Below are 20,945 nucleotides of genomic sequence, written 5' to 3' on the forward strand. Positions count from 1 at the left end.
TCTATTAATACAGTACAGTGAATGACAACCATATGTGGTCTCCTAATGGCTTACATTATTGGCAGTTTAGTGTTAAGTGATTAATTTACACCAAAACAAAAGATAACATGTATGCCTTCATCTCCTAAAACATTATTTTGGTCTTACTTTCATATTGAACTCAGACAAGCTCAGTGCCGACTCATTTTCTGTCAGTTCTTTTTTGTGAATTTGAATGTGTGCAAAGGATTGTGGGTGACTGGAGAACATGAAGGATACACTTGATGCATCCTAAAATGAATGAGCCGAATGAATTAAGCCAGGATTAGACCTTAGTTCAATTAAGACATTTAAGTAGCTTTTATAAACGTGCCATAGGAAAAAAAAGAAAAACAGTGTGCTGACACAAAACAATGGCAGTGACATATTTTAAAATATGTCTTTGTAAGTTGCTTTCAGTTAAAACAGCTCAAACGTGCATTTTAGTCTGGGACTAGACTTAAGCCTTGTCTTAAGACTTGATGCATCCTTCAAAGTGATCTGAATGAATTAAAGAAGCGGAACAAAGGCTGCCAAAGGCTTCCATGGATCCTTCGAATTGAGATGGCCTTCGGCGGCGCTTGATGATGTGGAAGCCGAGATATGCAGCTTTACAAGGATGCAGACTTCCGTGTGAGAAGCACCCAGAGTGTGCAAGGATCTGGCCTTTTGAATATCCACTGGAAATAGTAGACTGTCTAGGTACCTTTTGATACTTATTTCATGATTTGGGACACACTAATTCCAATTTCAAATAAGACAGATATACCCTAGTATGTGAACTGGGATGTAGCAATAGTTATCATTATATTTAACTTTATAGTTAGTGTGAACAAGCTTTTAGCAGTGTGTAGTATATGGAAGCAATTTTTATAAATATAGCCTGTATAAAAAAGTTATGGCACAATACGGCCTGGTTTCACAGACAGGGCTTAGATTAAGGATTAGACCTTAGTTCAATAATGAAAATGAAAATGAAAATAATGTCATTTATTACTCACTCTCATGATGTTCCACACCTGTAAGACCTTCATTCATCTTCGGAACACAAATTAAGATATATTAGTTGAAATCCGATGGCTCAGTGAGGCCTTCATAGCCAGCAATGACATTTCCTCTCTCAAGATCCATACTAAAAACATATTTAAATCAGTTCATGTGAGTACAGTGGTTCAATATTAATATTATAAAGTGACGAGAATATTTTTGGTGTGCAAAAAAACAAACAAAATAACGACTTATATAGTCATGGCGGATTTCAAAACACTTCTTCTGGAAGCTTCAGAGCGTTATGAATCTTTTGTGTCGAATCATGATTCAGATCGCGTCAAACCGCCAAACTGCTGAAATCACGTGACTTTGGCGCTCCGAACCGCTGATATTTATTTTTTTGGCGCACCAAAAATATTCTTGTCGCTTTATAATATTAATATTGAACTACTGTATTCACATGAACTGATTTAAATATGTTTTTAGTACATTAATGGATCTTGAGAGAGGAAATGTCATTGCTCTCTATGGAGGCCCATAGACTGTGTGCAGGCCTCATTGAGCCATCGGATTTCAACAAATATGATTTGTGTTCCGAAGATGAACGAAGGTCTTACAGGTGTAGAGCGACATGAGGGTGAGGAATTAATGACAGAATTTTCATTTTTGGGTGAACTAAGCCTTAAGTCTTTAACTTACCTAACGTTAACTAAAATCAATTAATTAAAAAAACTCTAAGGCCGCATACATTAAAACTAAGCATACAAAACAAATGGAGATCATGATGGAGATGCAGCTTGGATCCTATACAAGCATCAGCAAGATATCCATCAAAACGACGTACTTACGTCGAACTTCTGATGGGATAGCAATGCAGCTGAACAATAGGGCCTGGAAAAGGATGTACTGTTGCAAAATATGTGTTGTAACTTACCCTGCAAGTTCAAAGTAATACTTGATTAGTAGTTAAACATTTGAAGGGGACTGTACGTACTGTACGTTATGTTTTTTTTGGATAAAAAGCATCAGTTACATGAAAAAAATATTTATACTGATGATGACTAGGAGGTCTTCTTGACTCGTGTCTGTCAGGTTATCACGCAGGCGCCGCTGGGGGCGCTGTTCCAAAAATGTCACTTCCCCTCATGGGATGTTCATTGAACTGCAGAGAACGACTCGGACCCACAGAAGTGTTTACATTCTCAATAATGTGTAAAATACAACATACATTTTATTTTTATTCATTCCTTTTTAACAGTGAGGCTTAATCCGCGTAACCGTTGAGTAGCATTCATCAAACAAAGCTATAAAGATCTCATCTGCGCTCAAAACGACATCAAAGAGGTTGTACATTTTTCCTGTTCAGACCTCATCTGCACTATGGATCGTCTGGCCTCTTTTGGAAGTAAGTAACATTACCTTGATTATCAAAACTGCTATTCGAGAGCATATAACTACCTATATTTCTACGAAAAAGAAATCGTTCGTTACAGAAATTTACCATAGTATTCAGTCGCTAACTGTGTAGTACTACCATAGTTGTTGGTACATTTACCCTGGCAATACTATGTTTTTGTACCATGATGTTGTTTGAAATAAACTGGAGTATGTGGATATCATATTTTATGAAAATAGTAATCATTGACCATGTTATATATATCAATCTACCATGGTATCTGATACCATCACTGTACCATGGTGCTACCCCAAAGTATATTTGTATTTATTACTACAAATACTAAAATTATATATTTAGTAATATTTTAATAATTTAAATAAAATATTACATTTTATTTTTGTCAACAATGTTTTTAAATGTCAGAATAATATAATTATATTTTTCATTAATGTAAGCTTTCAAAAAATACTTAGCCATTTTTAAGCTATGATGTAACTCAGTGACAACTATAAATTTATAAACACTTACTGAAAAAATTATACCATTATCATCTGTGAAGCTAGGTAACTTTACTTTGGTGACATTTAATCAGCCAAATTCATTAAAATGCTATTGCTGTTTGTTACAGCCACTGCCATAACATAAGAGAGGGATGACACAATGGCTCAGTCAAATAGGGGAATTTATTGAAATAAGACAAAATATAACCACGAGTGGGAGAAATTAGACAGGAAAATAAAGGGCTAAACACAAAAGAGAGCGCATCTCCATCTCGGGACGGCCGCTCAAGTTCCGCCACTGAAGTGTGGCAACTTGGCTTCCTTTAAGCACAGGATAATAGTCCACAGGTGTAAGGAATCTGTTTAAATAGGACACATGTAAATCAAGCTTTTCCTTCCCCTAGAAGGTAGGCAAATACATAAATATACATACATGTAACATCTTCATCCCCCAGAGTGAACCGTCACCATAAGAAAGTGCATCTACTAAAAGACTGGTGCCGAAATCCCAGACGAGCCCCCAATTATGTTACAGCCACTGCCATAACATAAGAGAGGGATGATGCCCCTAGAGGGCAGGGAAATACATAAATATACATGCATGTAACACTGTTGTAACTGGTATGAAGCTGGAAACTGTCTCCATGTTTTTTGGTACAGGATATAGGTCTGTTGATAACTTCATGATGTGAATAAATCTTTATGTCTTTACAGATGATCCTTTTGATAAGCCTCCCTGTCGTGGATGTTCATCATATCTAGTGGAGCCTTACATTAAGTGTGCTGAATGTGGACCTTCACCTTTCCTCCTGTGTCTGCAGGTGGGTCACTGGATTGAAGGTCCCACTACCGTCTGAATGCATACATTATATGTGTACTATATGATTTTATCTTTCTGTTGCAGTGCTTTACAAGAGGATATGAGTATAAAAAGCACCAGAGTGACCACAAGTATGAAATCATGGTAAAGAGAGTAGATTGGATTAAAATTATTACACTGAATATAAAAGGTTCATATGTAAACTTAACAATTAGATTTTAAGATTTAAAATAATATTTTACAGTCTTGTGCCCATAAATAACATGTTAACTGTGATGTGCTTTCTTCTAGACATCAGATTTTCCTGTGTTGGAGCCAGGCTGGACCGCGCAGGAGGAGATGGCTCTTTTAGAGGCCGTCATGGACTGTGGTTTTGGTAACTGGTAAGTCTAGTTATTTGTTTCATGTCTCCAACTCTCATTTAGGTATTTTAGATCAAATGTGTGATCATTGTTGTTCTTGTTAACTAAAACTATTACAAACTACTACTACTACTACTACTACTACTACTACTACTACTAAAAACTGTAACAACTTGTTTTTGTTAATAGAAATAAAGCTGAAATAAAATGTAAAAAAAAAAAAAAATGTTAGAAGAGTTAAATGTAAAAATCTCAAATGAAAATTAGAAAATGGCAAATATCTAATATAAAAAAAGTTCAAGTTGAAGTTCTAAAATTACTGAAACTGAAATAAAAAATAAAGATAAATTGAAATATAAACAAAACAAATACAAATGACAAAAATACATTACAAAATTAACAACTTAAAATTAAAATGAAAACTGACAATAAATACTGTAATAGTTTATACATAATATTAAAATAACTGCTAATGACTAGGGCTGAGTTGAAATGATTTTTCGATTTTAATCAGTTCTCATTTTTCTGAAGCAATATCGATTCTTAAAAACCAAGAATCAATTTTTAGTCTATTCTGCTGTTTTCAGTTGATACATGAACAAAACATCACTAAACATTATTTTTTAGCACACCTTCCATCCAATTTGGAATAAGCTTTGTACTTTGTTAATTTTGATATAAAGCAAAGTCTTAGCTTTCAAGTCCTGTAAATTTTATTACCAAATTCAAAAATAAATACAGTTTCCCTAGTCTTTAATGTGGCGTGACAGATTGCTGTAGACACCTCAGTTTAAGCGGAAGTGCACATGAATCCTGTTCTCTTCACTACTAGTTTATAAGACAAAATATCCATGAATGAACATCAGAAGGTATGTTGTAAGATACAGTACAACTTACCGAAATCAGTATCACTTCTCATGTAATTACTAATCACTAGGGCTGGGCGATATATCGAATGCTTTTGTCACGCTCATTTCGTCAGTAAAGCCGGTTCCCTGATTACCGCTAAATCGCCATCATCTGCTTTCAAATGAAGCGGCATTTAATAGACAGAGCCGTAGTTCACTGATAAGCCACGCAATATCGCGTTCAATATCGACGGCGATTCATATCGTTATTGAACGCTATATTGCGTGGCTTATCAGTGAACTACGGCTCTGTCTATTAAATGCCGCTCCATTTGAAAGCAGGTGATGGCGGCAATCAGGGAACCGGCTTTATTGACGAAATGCGCATGACAAAAGCATTCGATATATCGCCCAGCCCTACTAATCACTGTTTCAGCTGCGGAAAGACATTGTAAGCAATGTCACGTAACATTACATTTACCTCAGAGAAGCCATTCAATGACCTAAACATAGCTTAAAAAAAACAAACTCTTGAGAAGAGCATCTTGATAAATATATGCACTATATTAAACATTCATTATATTTTTACTTAAACTGTTCATCAGCATTTAATGTATGCATATGTCATTACCGAGTTATTTTAAAGTTATTCTTATAAAAACTTGCAATTTTTAACTAATACTTAACAAACTGTGCAATTTATGTACATATAATGTTTGTATACAAATCAGTTGTTACCCTTTAATATTATAGTAATGTAGCCTACCAACAGACAAGGCTCTCTGTAAAGTTTACAGCATTAGTTTAGAGAGTTTTTTTTTCTCTTGAGAAAAAATCAACATGTATTGTACCTGATATATATTCAAATTAATCAGTATAGAATCAAATTGTATCAAATCTCAAGCTTGTGAATCAAAGTCGTGTTGAATCGTGATATTTGTTTCACTGCTGAAGCCTACTAATGACCCCTCTGGGTCTTTCTTCAGGCAGGATGTGGCTTACCAGATGCGCACCAAGACCAAAGAGGAGTGTGAAGGCCATTACATGAAGAACTACATCAACAATCCTCTGTTCGCATCCACTCTGCTCAATCTCAGACAGATGGAAGATCATCTGTCCCGGTCAGCAGACACAGCCATTCCCTTCAAGCGTAAGTGAGCACCAGAAACAACCTACTGTTGTTTTGATTGTGAACTCTAAATATATACACACACAAGGTGTGAACAAACTTCAATCAGTCCAGTAAAATATCATTAAAGGTACACTATGTAACTCTTTTTTTGTTTATTCAAAACTTAACAAAATTGAAATGAGTCAATACATCATCAGTCCTTCTTCCAAAACGTTTCTTACCCTGATTCACTATGGTAAGCCTGTTTATAAGTGTTCATATTTTAGACCAGGCGGGATGCATTTCCCCAGAAATTGTGTATATTTGTCACTCATCTGTGCATGTCTCATCATATCTAGTTATCACAACGAGCAAGAAAGGTTGACATGGAGCAGCTAAATCTTGAACCTATGCTAAACAGAAGAGAGTCTGCTGGCAAAAAGAGAACGCAACAGAGTAATAAAACAAGAATCAACATTGGCTTGGATTTTCGGAGATGGCGAGAACTGAGGGATTTGAAATGTTGTAAAAGTGACGCAGCGATACGTTATTACTCAACAGATAATAATGATAAATTGCTATATGTAGCTCTTTAACAGTGTTCATGGTAAAACATTATCTATTGCAATGAGTCATGTCATTATGGTTGTTGTAGCGCTGTGCTGGAATTTATTTTAAAGGAAGTACCATGTCTATTAATGGGTAAAGCTACAGTAGCATCTTCAGCTAGTCAGCTTGAGATCTTTTCCATTTAAAAGAAATTTTTATGAGTTGTATGGATAACCATAATCATTCGCACTGTCACACAGAGCCAAACCACACAAAGTTCTTATGCAAAATGCATGCAGTTTTGTTTTTTAACTGGAGGGTCAAAAGTTACATAGTGTACCTTTTTAATTCGATACTGACAACTTTTTGGAGATTTTTTAAAAATAATATTTACTCTTCATTGTCATCCTTTTCCTCCTTTAATACATTTAATAAACACTGTGTGCAGTCTCAGAGCTCAACAGCCCCTACAGGCATTGTTTTATCACACTTTGGTTTGTTTCATTTGGTTTATAAGCTAACAATCACACAGAGACCATTCTGCAATATTCAAATTGTGACAATGAATGATTGTTGTTTATTTATAATATATAAATATGTTTTTAGGTAAGGATTGTGTCTTGTCTCTTTCAGCCACTGATGATCCTCCAAGGCCTTCATTCGACTCTCAGCTGTCCAGAGATATGGCTGGATACATGCCGGCTCGAGCAGACTTCATGGAGGTGAGTGATCTACAGTTAATGTGCTGTCTGTTGAGAACAAATTCATTCGTACATTATTCAAAGCAAGCTCCCTCTTTTTCTTTGTCTCTAAAATTAGGAGTTTGATAATTATGCTGAATGGGATTTGAAAGATATTGATTTTGTTGATGATGACTCTGATATTCTTCATGGTAAGTGTAACAATACAAAAATATGAATCCGTTCTCTCATTTTACTGAAATGAAATGTGCCGATACAATCTTTAGCAGAGTTTTTGTTAATTTTTTTTTTTTACTGTTTGTGGGGTTTTTTTCCAAAGCACTGAAGGTTGCAGTAGTGGATATTTATCACTCAAGATTGAAAGAGAGACAGAGGAGAAAAAAGTAAGTAGAAAAAATACATGTTGTACTGCCAAAGCACAACCACTAGAGGGCCACGCTAGTCTATTAAATTTATATTTAAAATTCAAGCATTATTTATATTTGCATTAATTGTACATTTCTCAATAAACATAATGTATAAACTAAAATATATGCTATTACCAGTTAGCAGTTTAAGAATTTAATCAAATTATCACATGCACATGCAACCCACTGAAATGCATTACTGGAATTTATCTGATGTGTTATTATGTAACCTAATCCATAGCAACTGATCACCTAGCCTGATTCTTAGCACAAACACACAAACAGCTCTAGTGGTAACAGTAACGGTGTGTAAATCAGCATTAATGAGCCCTAGCTGCCCTGTAAATGACTTGTGGTATGTGTGCGAGCTTGACCTCGGTTCTGTACTGAACTGGAGCCGCAGCTGTCGTCTGAGATCTCCTGCAGAGCAGCAAACAGACCAGTGACCCGCCGCTTCCTCACAACATCTGAGACCACCACACCAGACACCACTCTCACCACTCATGAGATGCTTTTAATAAAACATAGCCCTCAGCTGATAATGCCAAGTGTGGTTTAATAAAGCAGCAAACCAAGGCTGTGCATTATAGTGATTTTACCATGGTTAAGTCAAGTTTATTGTCTTCCCAATGGAATTAATTCTTTGTGTCTGTAGATGCTGTGAACAATATACTGTACATGACACTTTAATCAATAACAGAGAATGTATTTATAAATGTTTTTAGGCACTAAGTACAATGTGAAGCTTCCTAATCATGGAATCATATAGTCATATGCACAGCCTAAAGTGGCATGTTGCTTTAACAAAATGATCAATGATCATCAACACCAACTTTGCATTTAATAAAAATAATCACAATAAACAATTCTACCACTAAGTCATATACAAAGGTACCAAAAACTTCAGCATGAAATATTTTTCACATCAAAGTAGGAATACGTAAAATAATAGTTTTTTTTTTTAATGATTTTTTTTTTTTAATTCACTGTAATGTATATCGGGGTTGGTAAGATTTATGTTTTTGGAAGAAGTCTCTTCTGTTCACCAGAGTTGCATTTATTTAATCTAAACTATAGTAAAAACATTAATATTGTGAAATTATTACAATAAATTAATTTCCTTGCTGAATAAAAGTATTCAGAAAAATCCTTCAGTCGGACCCCACAAAGACAGCATCTTAAAAATCATATATACGAATGTCTGACAAAATCTTTAAAGTCACTATAGTATATAAGAATGTTAGAATTAGGTTCCTGTTTTGGGTAGGTTTAGGGATAGGTTCCTGTGACATGTAGGTTTAGGGATAGGTTCTTGTGCTGGATAGGTTCCTATTGTGGGTAGGTTTAGGGACAGGTTCCTGTTTTGGATAGGTTTAGTGATGGTTTCCTATTATGGCTAGGTTTAGGGATAGGTTCCTGTTTTGGATGGATTCCTGTGCCGGGTAGGTTTAGGGATAGGTTCCTGTGATGGGTAGGTTTAGGGATAGGTTCCTGTGACATGTAGGTTTAGGGATAGGTTCTTGTGCTGGATAGGTTCCTATTGTGGGTAGGTTTAGGGACAGGTTCCTGTTTTGGATAGGTTTAGTGATGGGTAGGTTTAGGGAAAGGTTTCTGTTTTGGGTAGGTTTAGGGATAGGTTTCTGTTTTGGGTAGGTTTAGGGATAGGTTCCTGTTATGCGTAGGTTTAGGGATAGGTTCTTGTGCCGGATAGGTTTAGGGATAGGTTCCTGTTTTGGATATGTTCCTGTTTTGGGTAGGTTTAGGGATAGGTTCCTGTGATGCGTAGGTTTAGGGATAGGTTCTTGTGCTGGATAGGTTTAGGGATAGGTTCCTGTTTTGGGTAGGTTTAGGGATAGGTTCTTGTGCCGGATAGGTTTAGGGATAGGTTCCTGTTTTGGGTAGGTTTAGGGATAGGTTCCTGTGCCAGGTAGGTTTAGTGATAGGACGGTTCCTATTACGGCTAGGTTTAGGGATAAGTTCCTGTTTTGGATGGTTTCCTGTGCCGGGTAGGTTTAGGGATAGGTTCCTGTGCCAGGTAGGTTTAGTGATAGGTTCCTATTACGGCTAGGTTTAGGGATAGGTTCCTGTTTTGGATATGTTCCTGTTTTGGGTAGGTTTAGGGATAGGTTCCTGTGATGCGTAGGTTTAGGGATAGGTTCTTGTGCTGGATAGGTTTAGAGATAGGTTCTTGTGCCGGATAGGTTTAGGGATAGGTTCCTGTTTTGGGTAGGTTTAGGGATAGGTTCCTGTGCCAGGTAGGTTTAGTGATAGGTTCCTATTACGGCTAGGTTTAGGGATAGGTTCCTGTTTTGGATGGTTTCCTGTGCCGGGTAGGTTTAGGTATAGGTTCCTGTGCCAGGTAGGTTTAGGGGTAGTAGTGAAGGACGATAGTATATTGTCAACATTTAATCTTGTATAAAAGATTTTGACCTTGTGATAGTCAAAGAATCCGTATCATCTGGATCCCACAAAGTAACTAATACAAGTTCTCACACATATATGTATGTATGTATGTGTGTAATAAATAAATATATATATATATGTATGTATATATATATATATGTATGTTTAGAGCGGTTTTCTAATTTAAGACTCATTAGTCAAGCTTAAGGTCACTTACACTTTGAATTGCTTCTCACAGAATACAGTGTGAAATGTTGAAATTGTTGTCTTTTAGGATTATTCGAGACCATGGCCTCATCAACCTACGCAAGTTTCAGAGTAAGACTTCTTTTTTTAAAACATGCTATTGTGCATCATATTAACCAAATGCTCTTGCCATCTCTTGAACTCCATTTATATGATCAGTATGTGAGGCAATGTTCAGACCAGAACACAGCCACAAGATAACTCTCCCTGACCTCCAATAACACGAGCCATCTGTGTGAAATGTTTACAATTGGCGCCCGAAATACTGTGATCCCAGATCAACACTGATCCCAGAGCTGTTTTTGCCAGCTGTGATTGCTCCCCTATGAATACTTTGGCATGAAATGAACATTTCGAATGTAATGACAAAGGAGATTGCATCTTTCGAGTCTTTATTGATCCAGGCCCTCTGGGCACTGTGTCGCTTCTCTCAGTAAATAGAACCCCGTCACTGACTATTTCCCACTAGACATTTCGGTTGGCCAGCTGGTTTCGATAGGAATACTCTTATCCAATTATTTCGTCTGCGTGCAGCGAAACAAACTAGGAAATCCAATCTGGTTTGTATGTTTTCCTGAGACATATTGAGTGTTTGTGATGCAAGGAGTGCTTTAAGACGTTTTTATTTATCTATCGGCTCCCAGACGCTCTCCTCGTCTCCCTGCACTCTCAAGACAAAAGCGAAGCGATAGCTACCGTGGAACTGCAGCCTTGTTGTCATGGAGACTGCAGGAAAGTGTGTGTGTGTGTTGCAAGTGATAATGGAAGCAGTGGCCAAGACCTGATGGCTCGCAGCGGTGTTGGTTTATCCCCAATTCAAAAGAGCAAGACGGCTTGACCTGGCTATGCGCACATCAGCCGGTCTCATATCCTCGTATCAGACACTGCTGCGTGGAGGGCACTGATATTGTAGTTTTATACATCTTTAGTTATTTATATATATATATATATATATATATATATATATATATATATATATATATATATATATATATATAATATGTAGAGTGACAGGGAGATGTATATGTATGTGCTTGTGTTTCTCGATAAAATCACAGCATAGTGGAGGCAGAATATCACACCTCACGCTCACCCACATAGCAGCTTTCTGTTTCTATCACTCTCGCTCAGTAGCAGCAGGGTTGATCGCTGATAGTGCTGCTTGCTCAACCCTTTCCAAGGGAGCCGAGCTTCAGTGGTGGGTGAAGAACCATCAGGGAGACTTTCACAGGGTTGCTTGGCACAACTGGACTCTTGATACATTGCTGTTTGCTTTTGCTTCTCGAAAAGAAACTGCCAATCAAATGCAGTTTTTCTGATTTGCTCTGTTCCAAAATCTAGTAAGCTCCCTAATTAGACTTAATTTTAGGGCCCGAAACAATGGTCCATTCAAGTCATGTTGGAACACATGAACATCACCACAAATTCGTAATTACAAGTGGGGAAAATTCTTTAAACCTTGTTTGTTTTTTGTTTTTTTGTTTTTTTCATTAACAATAAAACTAAGTTGCATGTACAAGATACTTTAGTGTTGTACAGTTAAGACCAGTGTTTGGGGGAACGCGCTGAGTATTGAGTACGTAATCAAATTACTTTTTTCAACTAACTAGTAAAGTAACGCATTACTTTTAAATTTAAAAAATATCTGAGTTACTTTTTCAAATAATTAACGCAAGTTACTTTGACACGTTGTGTGCACTGTGTAAACATGATGGTTATTCTAGACTAAATGTGAGCTCATTTACTTCTGCATCATATTCTTTTCTATTCCAGAATGTCAGCACAGCTGAAAGGTTTGTTTGAGCTGTGCCCTCTATTGTACAGGTGTAAATTTGCATTTACTTCAGCCTGAGGCTTATTCATTTAATTTTCGGTGTGAAGGGGCCTTTACATTTGCCAAAAATAGAACTTTTTTGTTGTTAGAAAAACAAACAAACAGCCCAGCCCAGATGAGAAAAAGTAACGTAACTCATTACTTTCCATAAAAAGTAACTAATGCAATTAGTTACTTTTTTAGTGAGTAACGCAATATTGTAATGCATTACTTTTAAAAGTAACTTTCCCCAACACTGTTTACGACAGAGTATATAACGATTCAGTTTACAGCACCTTCAAATATTGCATAAAAACATAAGAAAGCAAAAACACACTGGATCATTTTGTAGATGTGGAATTAAAAAATCTTTGAACTTTATTTCAAAAAGGTTCATTGCCATCTTGTTCCAACCAAATTGAAAGCACCTAATTACGACTTCCAAACTTGTAAATCCAAACTTCCCAGGTGTGCTTGAGTGTACACAAACTTGTCAAACTAATGTCAAACTCCATTGGAAAAAAATAGTGATTTGCGTCTCCTGTGCTCTACATGTAAGGATGCTGTTTTCCAAATATTATAAGGTTTCGTTTCATTTATCTTGCTGACTTACAAGGTAGCTTCCTATGTAGACAACAAGGTAGCGAAATAGGTTATGTTTTCTTTTCTTCATCAGATTGATATTGTGCATTTGTTGCTTTGTCAGTTCTGGAGAGGCGCTATCCCAAGGAAGTGCAGGACCTTTATGATGTCATGAGACGCTTTGCACGTGTGGTGGGACCCATAGAGCACGACAAGTTCATTGAGAGTCACGCATGTGAGTATTTAGTGCTCTTTTTGCACACTTGATGTATATAATGTCATCATTTTGGTCTATACTTACTTTACTCGCTAGGTTTCTTCCTCAGCTGACCCAGGATCAGTCTAGCCCTGTGTTTTGTGGTTTAATAAGCATGTGCAGGACAATTCGGGTTAGATGAACAAGCCTCATGTCATTCACCAGCGCTGAGTCTGAGTTCAGTCTGTCCGCCCCAGTAGTTTGAATCAGTCAGGGTGAAAAGTTCACAGCTCCATCTGCTCTGTTTCTCTCTCTTTTATGCAATCGTTGACAGTGGAGTTTGAACTGAGGAGGGAGATCCACAGACTGCAGGAGTACAGGAGTGAGGGAATTCAGTCCTTCTGTGGTAAGATGGGCGGTAGCCTAAATCAAAAGGAAGTTTTGAATGCAACACAGTCAGCAAGCAATGATTTAGCAGAGTATTTCACCATAAAATGGCAGATCCATCCAAATATGATCCATACTAACTACAGTCAGATTTGCGATAGATTTCACATTTAGCTGATCTGATCCCTGTCATGTGGGCTGCAGGTGCTAAGGTGTATGAGAGAGTGAAGCGCATACGAGAGGAAGAGCGCAGGAAGAGGAACATGCTGTGTGACGTCCTGCAGTACATTCACGATGCCCGTGCTTGCCAGCAGTGGCTGAACAAACAGGCTGCCATGTAAGATCACTTCCTCAATGCCAACTTACTCACTCTGTATACTTCTTCCTCTTATTGCAATACTTTATTACAATGTAGTATTGCAATTATTCTACAATTAATTTAGTTCCAAATGAACTTAATACAAGGCTAATTCTTGATTTAAAAACTATTGTTACCGATCCAAAATTTATATACATCAGATTTTTTTGTCTTGTCTGTTTATATTTTGTTTTAATTTAATATCAATTTTGTACCAAAGTCTCTTATACTGAACAATCATAAATACAGTAAAAACAGTTTTGAAATATTACAATTTTAAATAACTGTTTTCTATTTTAATAATGGCTGTCCAAATTAATGCATTGACTCATGCGATTCATTTTTTCAGATTAACACGTTATAAATATTTAATGCAATTAACGCAGCATCCATTTTTTTTGTTCTGTCATTCTTTAGCTAGCGTTATATTATATGATCATGCTATCATTCATATAAGTGTAATTAAACTATTCAAGCATGATAAGACCTTAAATAGCATGCTGTCTGTGAATCTCCTGTCTGCATGACACACACAACTTGTGCGCGCAGAAAGCCACTTCAGACACACACAGGCCGCATTGAGTGCTCTTTCATGCTTGAAACATACAAAAGTATGCCAAAATGCTTGCTCTGTCAATTATGCTTGTAAACTCAGTCTTAAATTAGTTAAATAAAGTTTTAAGTGACCGTAAAGACTTGCATGGACGTCTGCCATCTGGACACCTGCTGTCTGTCATTATTGGTAATCAAAGAACAAAAGACAAAGAGAAAATCACTCACTGCTTTTGAGTGAATAACTTTTGTAACTTTGATAAGGATTAATCTATTTAATTTATAATTTATGCAGTGAAGACTGTGAAGTGTTTGATAACTTTTTTCAATTTCTGTGTATTCCCTACCTATTAGATCAAATATTTAAAATAAACTGTCTTTATGTTGTTTCTACATTATTTTGAAGAAATGTGAAATTATTTCAACATAAAAATATATTAAAACTTTTATGTTAGGTGCGATTAATCGCGATTAATTACAGAAAAAATTTATATATTTTTTAAATGTATTTATGTTTGTAGCTATGTTTCCATCCACCTACTTTAATAAGCGTTTTGGGATATTGCGTAAAAAAAACTCTGAATGGAAATGCCATGATGCGCATAAATTAAAGAAAATCTGATTAAAAAAACATGAACTCAATTGAGGCAGATACATGTTTTTTATCTGATGAGAAGACATGCGCATAAACTACAATGGACACACACTTACCAAGGAAATCACTCAATGCACAACAAAAAACAGAGGTTGTGATTCAGTAACTGGACTAACCAGTTGACCAATTTTGATGCACGGCATCTCAAATGTTGGTTTGATCATTCTGAAATACCTGAGCCAAAGTCTTTAATCAAAATTATTTGGTTTAATTCCCTCCCAGAAGCATCTCACACGATTGTGTTCCCAAACACCAGGCATCTATATGCAAGATAACATGACAATGTTTATTGCACTTCGTCTGCATGCCCTAGTGGCTTCCGCGATTGCAGCACCTTCCATTTTTATTACAGATATTTTGCACTAATTTCCTAGGAAGTGTTGTTTTATTTTTTTTTCTCTCTCTTGAACACAAGATGGAAACTCTTTATTCTTTATTAGCTTTATTCTGAAAAGTTTTATGTGATATTTTACGCACGTTAAATTTGCAACTTTAAATGAAAGCACAGCCTGTTTTGGCAAACTGAATTGTCAGCATCATTACTCCAGTCTTTAGTGTCACATGATCCTTCAGAAATCATTCTAATATGCATAAGAAGGACATAAATCAAAAAATATATAACGGAACTGTTTTTGTTATTTGTAAACACGTAATTACATTATTACTATCATTCCAGCATGACACAATCACTCATACTCATATAATAACTTCTACTATTAGTCCTGCTGTTTTATTGGTATTTTATTACCTCCCTACTAGTCCACAGTGTATTCTCATTCAAACAGCTTATGGGTATTTGGTTGTCAGTTTGTTTGTGTTTTGTAGCTCCAGCGGTAGCTTCAAAAAATTGGGTGTATGTATTCAGCAAAAGTAGACCAAGTAAAAGTGAATGAATCAGGCTCTTTATTTATATTTTATTTTGCTGAAAACCCCAAGAGCCCCAGCCCGTCTTTCAGAGATGTTTCAAAAGCATTTGTGTGTCTGTTGACTGACTGTGTTTCTCTCTCACAGTGACGCTGGAATCACTCCTGTGGTCACCACTATCACTACCTCAGGTACAGTGCTACCTATTTCTTCCATTTTTCATGCTTTGTCTCCTCTCTTCCACTTGGTTCTCTTGTTGTAATTTTTGTGATGTCCTCTTCAGCCGTGAAGCCGCAGGCTCAAGACATTAATCTGTTCTCTGAGATGCACCACTGTAAATACGCTCAGTAAAAAGGAAGCCACTCACATCTTTTTGTATTTCTCTCTCTCTCATACTTTCACATTTTGTCTCCTTTTGTCACTTCACTGCACAACTAGGACATATTTGAATGTGTATGAATCCGATCACACTCTGACTGCATACAAACGTTTGCTGATACTGATAAATAAGTTGGTGAAATCAGAGCAAATTTTTGATTAAGCAGACATTCGTTTATTTTAAAGGTGCCCTAGAATTAAAAATTGAATTTACCTTGGCATAGTTAAATAACAAGAGTTCAGTACATGGAAATGACATACAGTGAGTCTCAAACTCCATTGTTTCCTCCTCCTTATATAAATCTCATTTGTTTAAAAGACCTCTGAAGAACAGGCGAATCTCAACATAACACCGACTGTTACGTAACAGTCGGGATCATTAATGTATATGACTCCAATATTTGCATATGCCAGCCCATGATCAAGGCATTATACAAGGGCAGGCAGTATTAACGTCTGGATCTGTGCACAGCTGAATCATCAGACTAGGTAAGCAAGCAAGAACAACAGCGAAAAAAATGGCAGATGGAGCGATAATAACTGACATGATCCATGATATCATGATATTTTTAGTGATATTTGTAAACTGTCTTTCTAAATGTTTCATTAGCATGTTGCTAATGTACTGTTAAATGTGGTTAAAGTTACCATCGTTTCTTACTGTATTCTTACTGCCCACACATAAAGACTGTCGTTATTTTCATTATTAAACACTTGCAGTCTGTATAATTCATAAACACAACTTCATTCTTTATAAATCTCTCCAACAGTGTGTAATGTTAGCTTTAGCCACGGAGCACAGCCTCAAACTCATTCAGAATCAAATGTAAACATCCAAATAAATACTGTACTCACATAATCCAATGTATGCATGCATGACGAACACTTTGTAAAGATCCATTTTGAGGGTTATATTAGCTGTGTGAACTTTGTTTATGCTGTTTAAGGCAGTCGAGAGCTCGGGGGCGGGGGAGTGGGAGATTTAAAGGGGCCGCAGCCTAAATCGGCGCATTTCTAATTATGCCCCAAAATAGGCAGTTAAAAAAAATAATTAAAAAAAATCTATGGGGTATTTTGAGCTGAAACTTCACAAACACATTCAGGGGACACCTTAGTCTTATATTACATCTTGTAAAAAAAAAAGTTCGATGGCACCTTTAAAGCAATTTATTGAATGAATTATAATATTTTAATAATAATATTGCTATACACTACCAGTCAAAAGTTTTGATTTTTAATGTTAAAATTTAAAATTGAAAGTTAAAATGTTTATAAAATGTTGTTGGAAGAAATCACTTATGCTCACCAAGGCTGAATTTATTTGTTTAAAAAATATAGTAAAACCAGTAATACTGTGAAATATTTTTACTAGCTGTTTTCTATGATAAAATATATTAATATGTAAAGTATTTTTTGAGAATGCTTTTGCTGCTTAATATTTTTTTTTTGGAAACTGTGATACACTAACATTCAAAAGTTCGTGGTAAGTAAGTTTTAATGAAAGAAAGAAAGAAAGAAAGAAAGAAAGAAAGAAAGAAAGAAAGAAAGAAAGAAAGAAAGAAAGAAAGAAAGAAAGAAAGAAAGAAAGAAAGAAAGAAAGAAAGAAAGAAATTATTTTTTTTCTGCAAATCAATTTATGCATTAAATTGATTTAAAATTCAGAGTAAAAACATTTATAAAATTAATATAAGATTATTATTCTAAATAAATGCAGTTCTTTTCAACTTCCTGTTCATCAAAGAATCCTGAAAAAAAATTTATCATGGTTTCAACAAGATTATTAAGCAACATTATTAATAATTAAGTACGAATAATAGAGTTGAGATTGATTCATTGATTCATTGATTGATTGTGTTATTAAGAGGAAGAACAATTCGGTCACATTTTCGATTAGGGTCCAATATTAACTATGACTTTTGCATCAATAATCTCCTAATTACTGCTTATTAATAGTTAATACTTGTAATGTTTAGGTATTGGGTAGGATTATGGTATGTAGAATATGGTCATGCAGAGTAAGGCATTAATATGTGCTTTATAAGTACTAATAAACAACCAGTATATCCCAGTAATATGCAAGCTAATAAGCAACTAGTTAATAGTGAGAATTGGACCCTAAAGTGTAATTGTATATTTTTATTAAATGCAGCACAGCGTTCAACAAACCGTGGTATAATCACTGAAATGCACAGCCCCTTGTGGCTTTTTGCTTTACCCGATTATTTCTTATTAGATAACTTGCCACACATCTGTTGCTAACTGTGTCAGCCCTTGATAAGGAGAATCTGAATGTTCTCGCTCCTCTGATCCACAGGCAGAAGAAGCGCACCTCCTCTCAACCTAACAGGGCTGCCTGGCACTGAGAAACTCAACGAGAGAGAAAAAGAGGTTTGGAACTCATGATTTTGCTTCTGGCACAAGCTCATTTTTGAGACATCTGCCTCATTGATGGGATATAATGGATCCTAAATGATTCTCTCATCATCTCTCTCAGTTATGTCAGGTGGTTCGTCTGGTGCCTGGAGCATATCTGGAGTACAAACAGGCCCTCCTGAACGAGTGCCGACGGCAGGGGGGGCTACGGCTGGCGCAAGCCCGATCGCTCATCAAGATAGATGTCAACAAGACACGCAAAATCTACGATTTCCTTATCAAAGAGGGCTACATCAATAAGGCTTAGTGATGATTGAACTGCTGCAAGGACATCTGATAGATGAAGAATCATGCTCATTGTAGATCATTCATGTTGAGCGAATGAGCAATGAGAGATGATAGATTTAAGTGTGCTGGTTATTTGTAGTTTGTTCAAAGTCATTAATTCCTCTCACAGCTGCACCTGTTTGTTATTTAAAGACTGACTGGGTGCTTCTTTATATGTTCAGGACTATAAAAGTTGATAGTTGTGCAAAAAGACCGCTGCTGTTTGTGTCGGGGAGAATCTGATTGCTCAACGCTGTAACATTTTATTTAGTATTTGTCTACATGCCCTTAAAATTGTCGATTAATTTTTGAAGTCTGACATTTTTTGATGAACATCTCAAAGTCAAAGTCTCAAACACGTCTGCATTGCGTTTCACTCCAAATTTAACAAAGAAATAAGAAATTCTATTTTTCTTAAAGAAAATGAATCCTATTTTTATAAATATAGGATACTGTATATCCTTTTATAAATGTATTGTGATTTTTTTTTTTTTCGTGGCAATTTAACACCCTAAACTATATATAATATAATATAATATAATATAATATAATATAATATAATATAATATAATATAATATAATATAATATATGCATTATATATTTTGAGGATAAAATAAATATATATTTAAAATATTTATATTAATAAATATATTATAAAATTAAACAGTATAATATACAATTATATTGTAAAATATACAGACAATATTTACATTTATATTATACTGCCTTTATTCTGATTTTAATTGGAAGTTTTTTTAATGTAGTAATAATAATAATATTAATAATAATTACAAATCTTTACATCATTGGGGGAAAATTGTCTTAAATAATTTTACTTTTCCAAATTCCTTCAGCTTCTTGCAAAATTACTTTTGAAGTGAAATATGATCCAGGCAGGTTTTGTGAGACTCTTTTGTTTATGCTGAGTATGTTGTAATATTACAATTACAATTCATTGCAGTTATTATTTATGCATAATTCATTACATTTTTTTACAACAGTTGTGTTAGTTGTGCTACTATATTATTTGAACAAATATGTTGTTTAAAACTTGTGGCTAGTTTTAATGTGACGGCTGAGAAAGAGTCTTCTGAAATCTCGGGTGGCAAAATTTACACCAGTTGAGTGTGAAATCTATTACTGTCGCCTCTCGCTCTAGTGAAGCGGCATGACGTGCGAGAACCGTGACTAAAGCTAGCAGCATTAGCACACGCATGGCAGCAGCAGCAACTATCAGTCTTTAGAAAGCATATCACAACAGCATAGAGCGACGTCAGCATGTTAGCGACCTGATTAACATTCCAGATCCCACCTTTGATGATAAGCCCCTGCCCAAATGAGAATAAACCCCATGGAGAAATGAAGGCCTGTTTGATGGCTGAAAGGGCGTGGAGTTTGGAATTGATAATTTTATTTGCTTCCTCATTCCTCTAAGTGACATCGGAGGTCTCACATTATGTAGTTTCTGAATCTGAACTGCTGAGTGTTTGTGAAAGTATGACGGCGGCACTCTTGCCACAACGTATTGTTGAATTTTGTGTCCAGATCCACATTTTTCCATCTAAATTTCATTTGACTTCAATCTCATTTGGCATTCTAGGAAGAAATAGTCCTCATACTGGAGCGTAGCATCAGACTGTGATGGCATGCTATAATGTCCCTGATCCGTGAAGCGTTTGGTGTATGAGTGAATGGCCGCTGACTTGCAGCAGAGCGGAAAGACAGATTCTGGTGTCGGCTCACTGTGTGGGAGGTAGATCTGCTGTTTTGCATGTTCATTTCTTCATCAAACCACACAGCCTGTCTTTAAATGAGATCTGATGCCTCCTCATGCACTCAATTTTCACCCACAGTTCATAGTCATCTGCATTTTAGCTCATTTCCATAATTCACCTATTAAATTGGGACTGAAGCTTTCAAACTTAAAAAAAAAACAAAAAAAAAACTTTACAAATCACCATAAAAGTTTTATAGAAGTAATCCATATATCTACTTTTAAAGAGTTTGTTCATCCAATGAAAATTCTGTCATTTACTCACCCTCATGTCTTTCCAAACACAGTACTCATCTTTGGAACTCAAATGAAGATTTTTTTTTTTTTTTTG

At 35.8% G+C, this 20,945-nt stretch overlaps 1 protein-coding gene across 1 annotated transcript; it reads left to right on the forward strand.

Annotated features, from left to right (window-relative positions):
- Window positions 1-2,166: 2,166 nt before the first annotated feature.
- On the forward strand, window positions 2,167-20,551 carry tada2a (transcriptional adaptor 2A). The gene is made up of 15 exons (XM_067365243.1): window positions 2,167-2,413; window positions 3,622-3,728; window positions 3,812-3,871; window positions 4,019-4,110; window positions 5,924-6,087; window positions 7,231-7,319; window positions 7,417-7,489; window positions 7,618-7,681; window positions 10,383-10,426; window positions 12,874-12,984; window positions 13,280-13,351; window positions 13,537-13,669; window positions 15,909-15,952; window positions 18,454-18,527; window positions 18,634-20,551. Exons 1-15 carry the CDS (start codon window positions 2,389-2,391, stop codon window positions 18,817-18,819), a joined length of 1,338 nt encoding a protein of 445 aa, XP_067221344.1. The 5' UTR covers window positions 2,167-2,388; the 3' UTR covers window positions 18,820-20,551.
- Window positions 20,552-20,945: the final 394 nt, after the last annotated feature.

Source organism: Chanodichthys erythropterus, chromosome 17, assembly GCF_024489055.1.
Source record: "Chanodichthys erythropterus isolate Z2021 chromosome 17, ASM2448905v1, whole genome shotgun sequence".
Classification (NCBI taxonomy): domain Eukaryota; kingdom Metazoa; phylum Chordata; class Actinopteri; order Cypriniformes; family Xenocyprididae; genus Chanodichthys; species Chanodichthys erythropterus.

Bases quoted from the DNA above. Each gene is read 5' to 3' on its own strand.
- tada2a (XM_067365243.1), top strand. From the start codon at position 2,389: ATGGATCGTCTGGCCTCTTTTGGAA. The intron at 7,682-10,382 runs GTAAGTAGAAAA...GTTGTCTTTTAG, and splicing joins GAGAGACAGAGGAGAAAAAA to GATTATTCGAGACCATGGCC. The intron at 13,352-13,536 runs GTAAGATGGGCG...TGTGGGCTGCAG, and splicing joins GGGAATTCAGTCCTTCTGTG to GTGCTAAGGTGTATGAGAGA.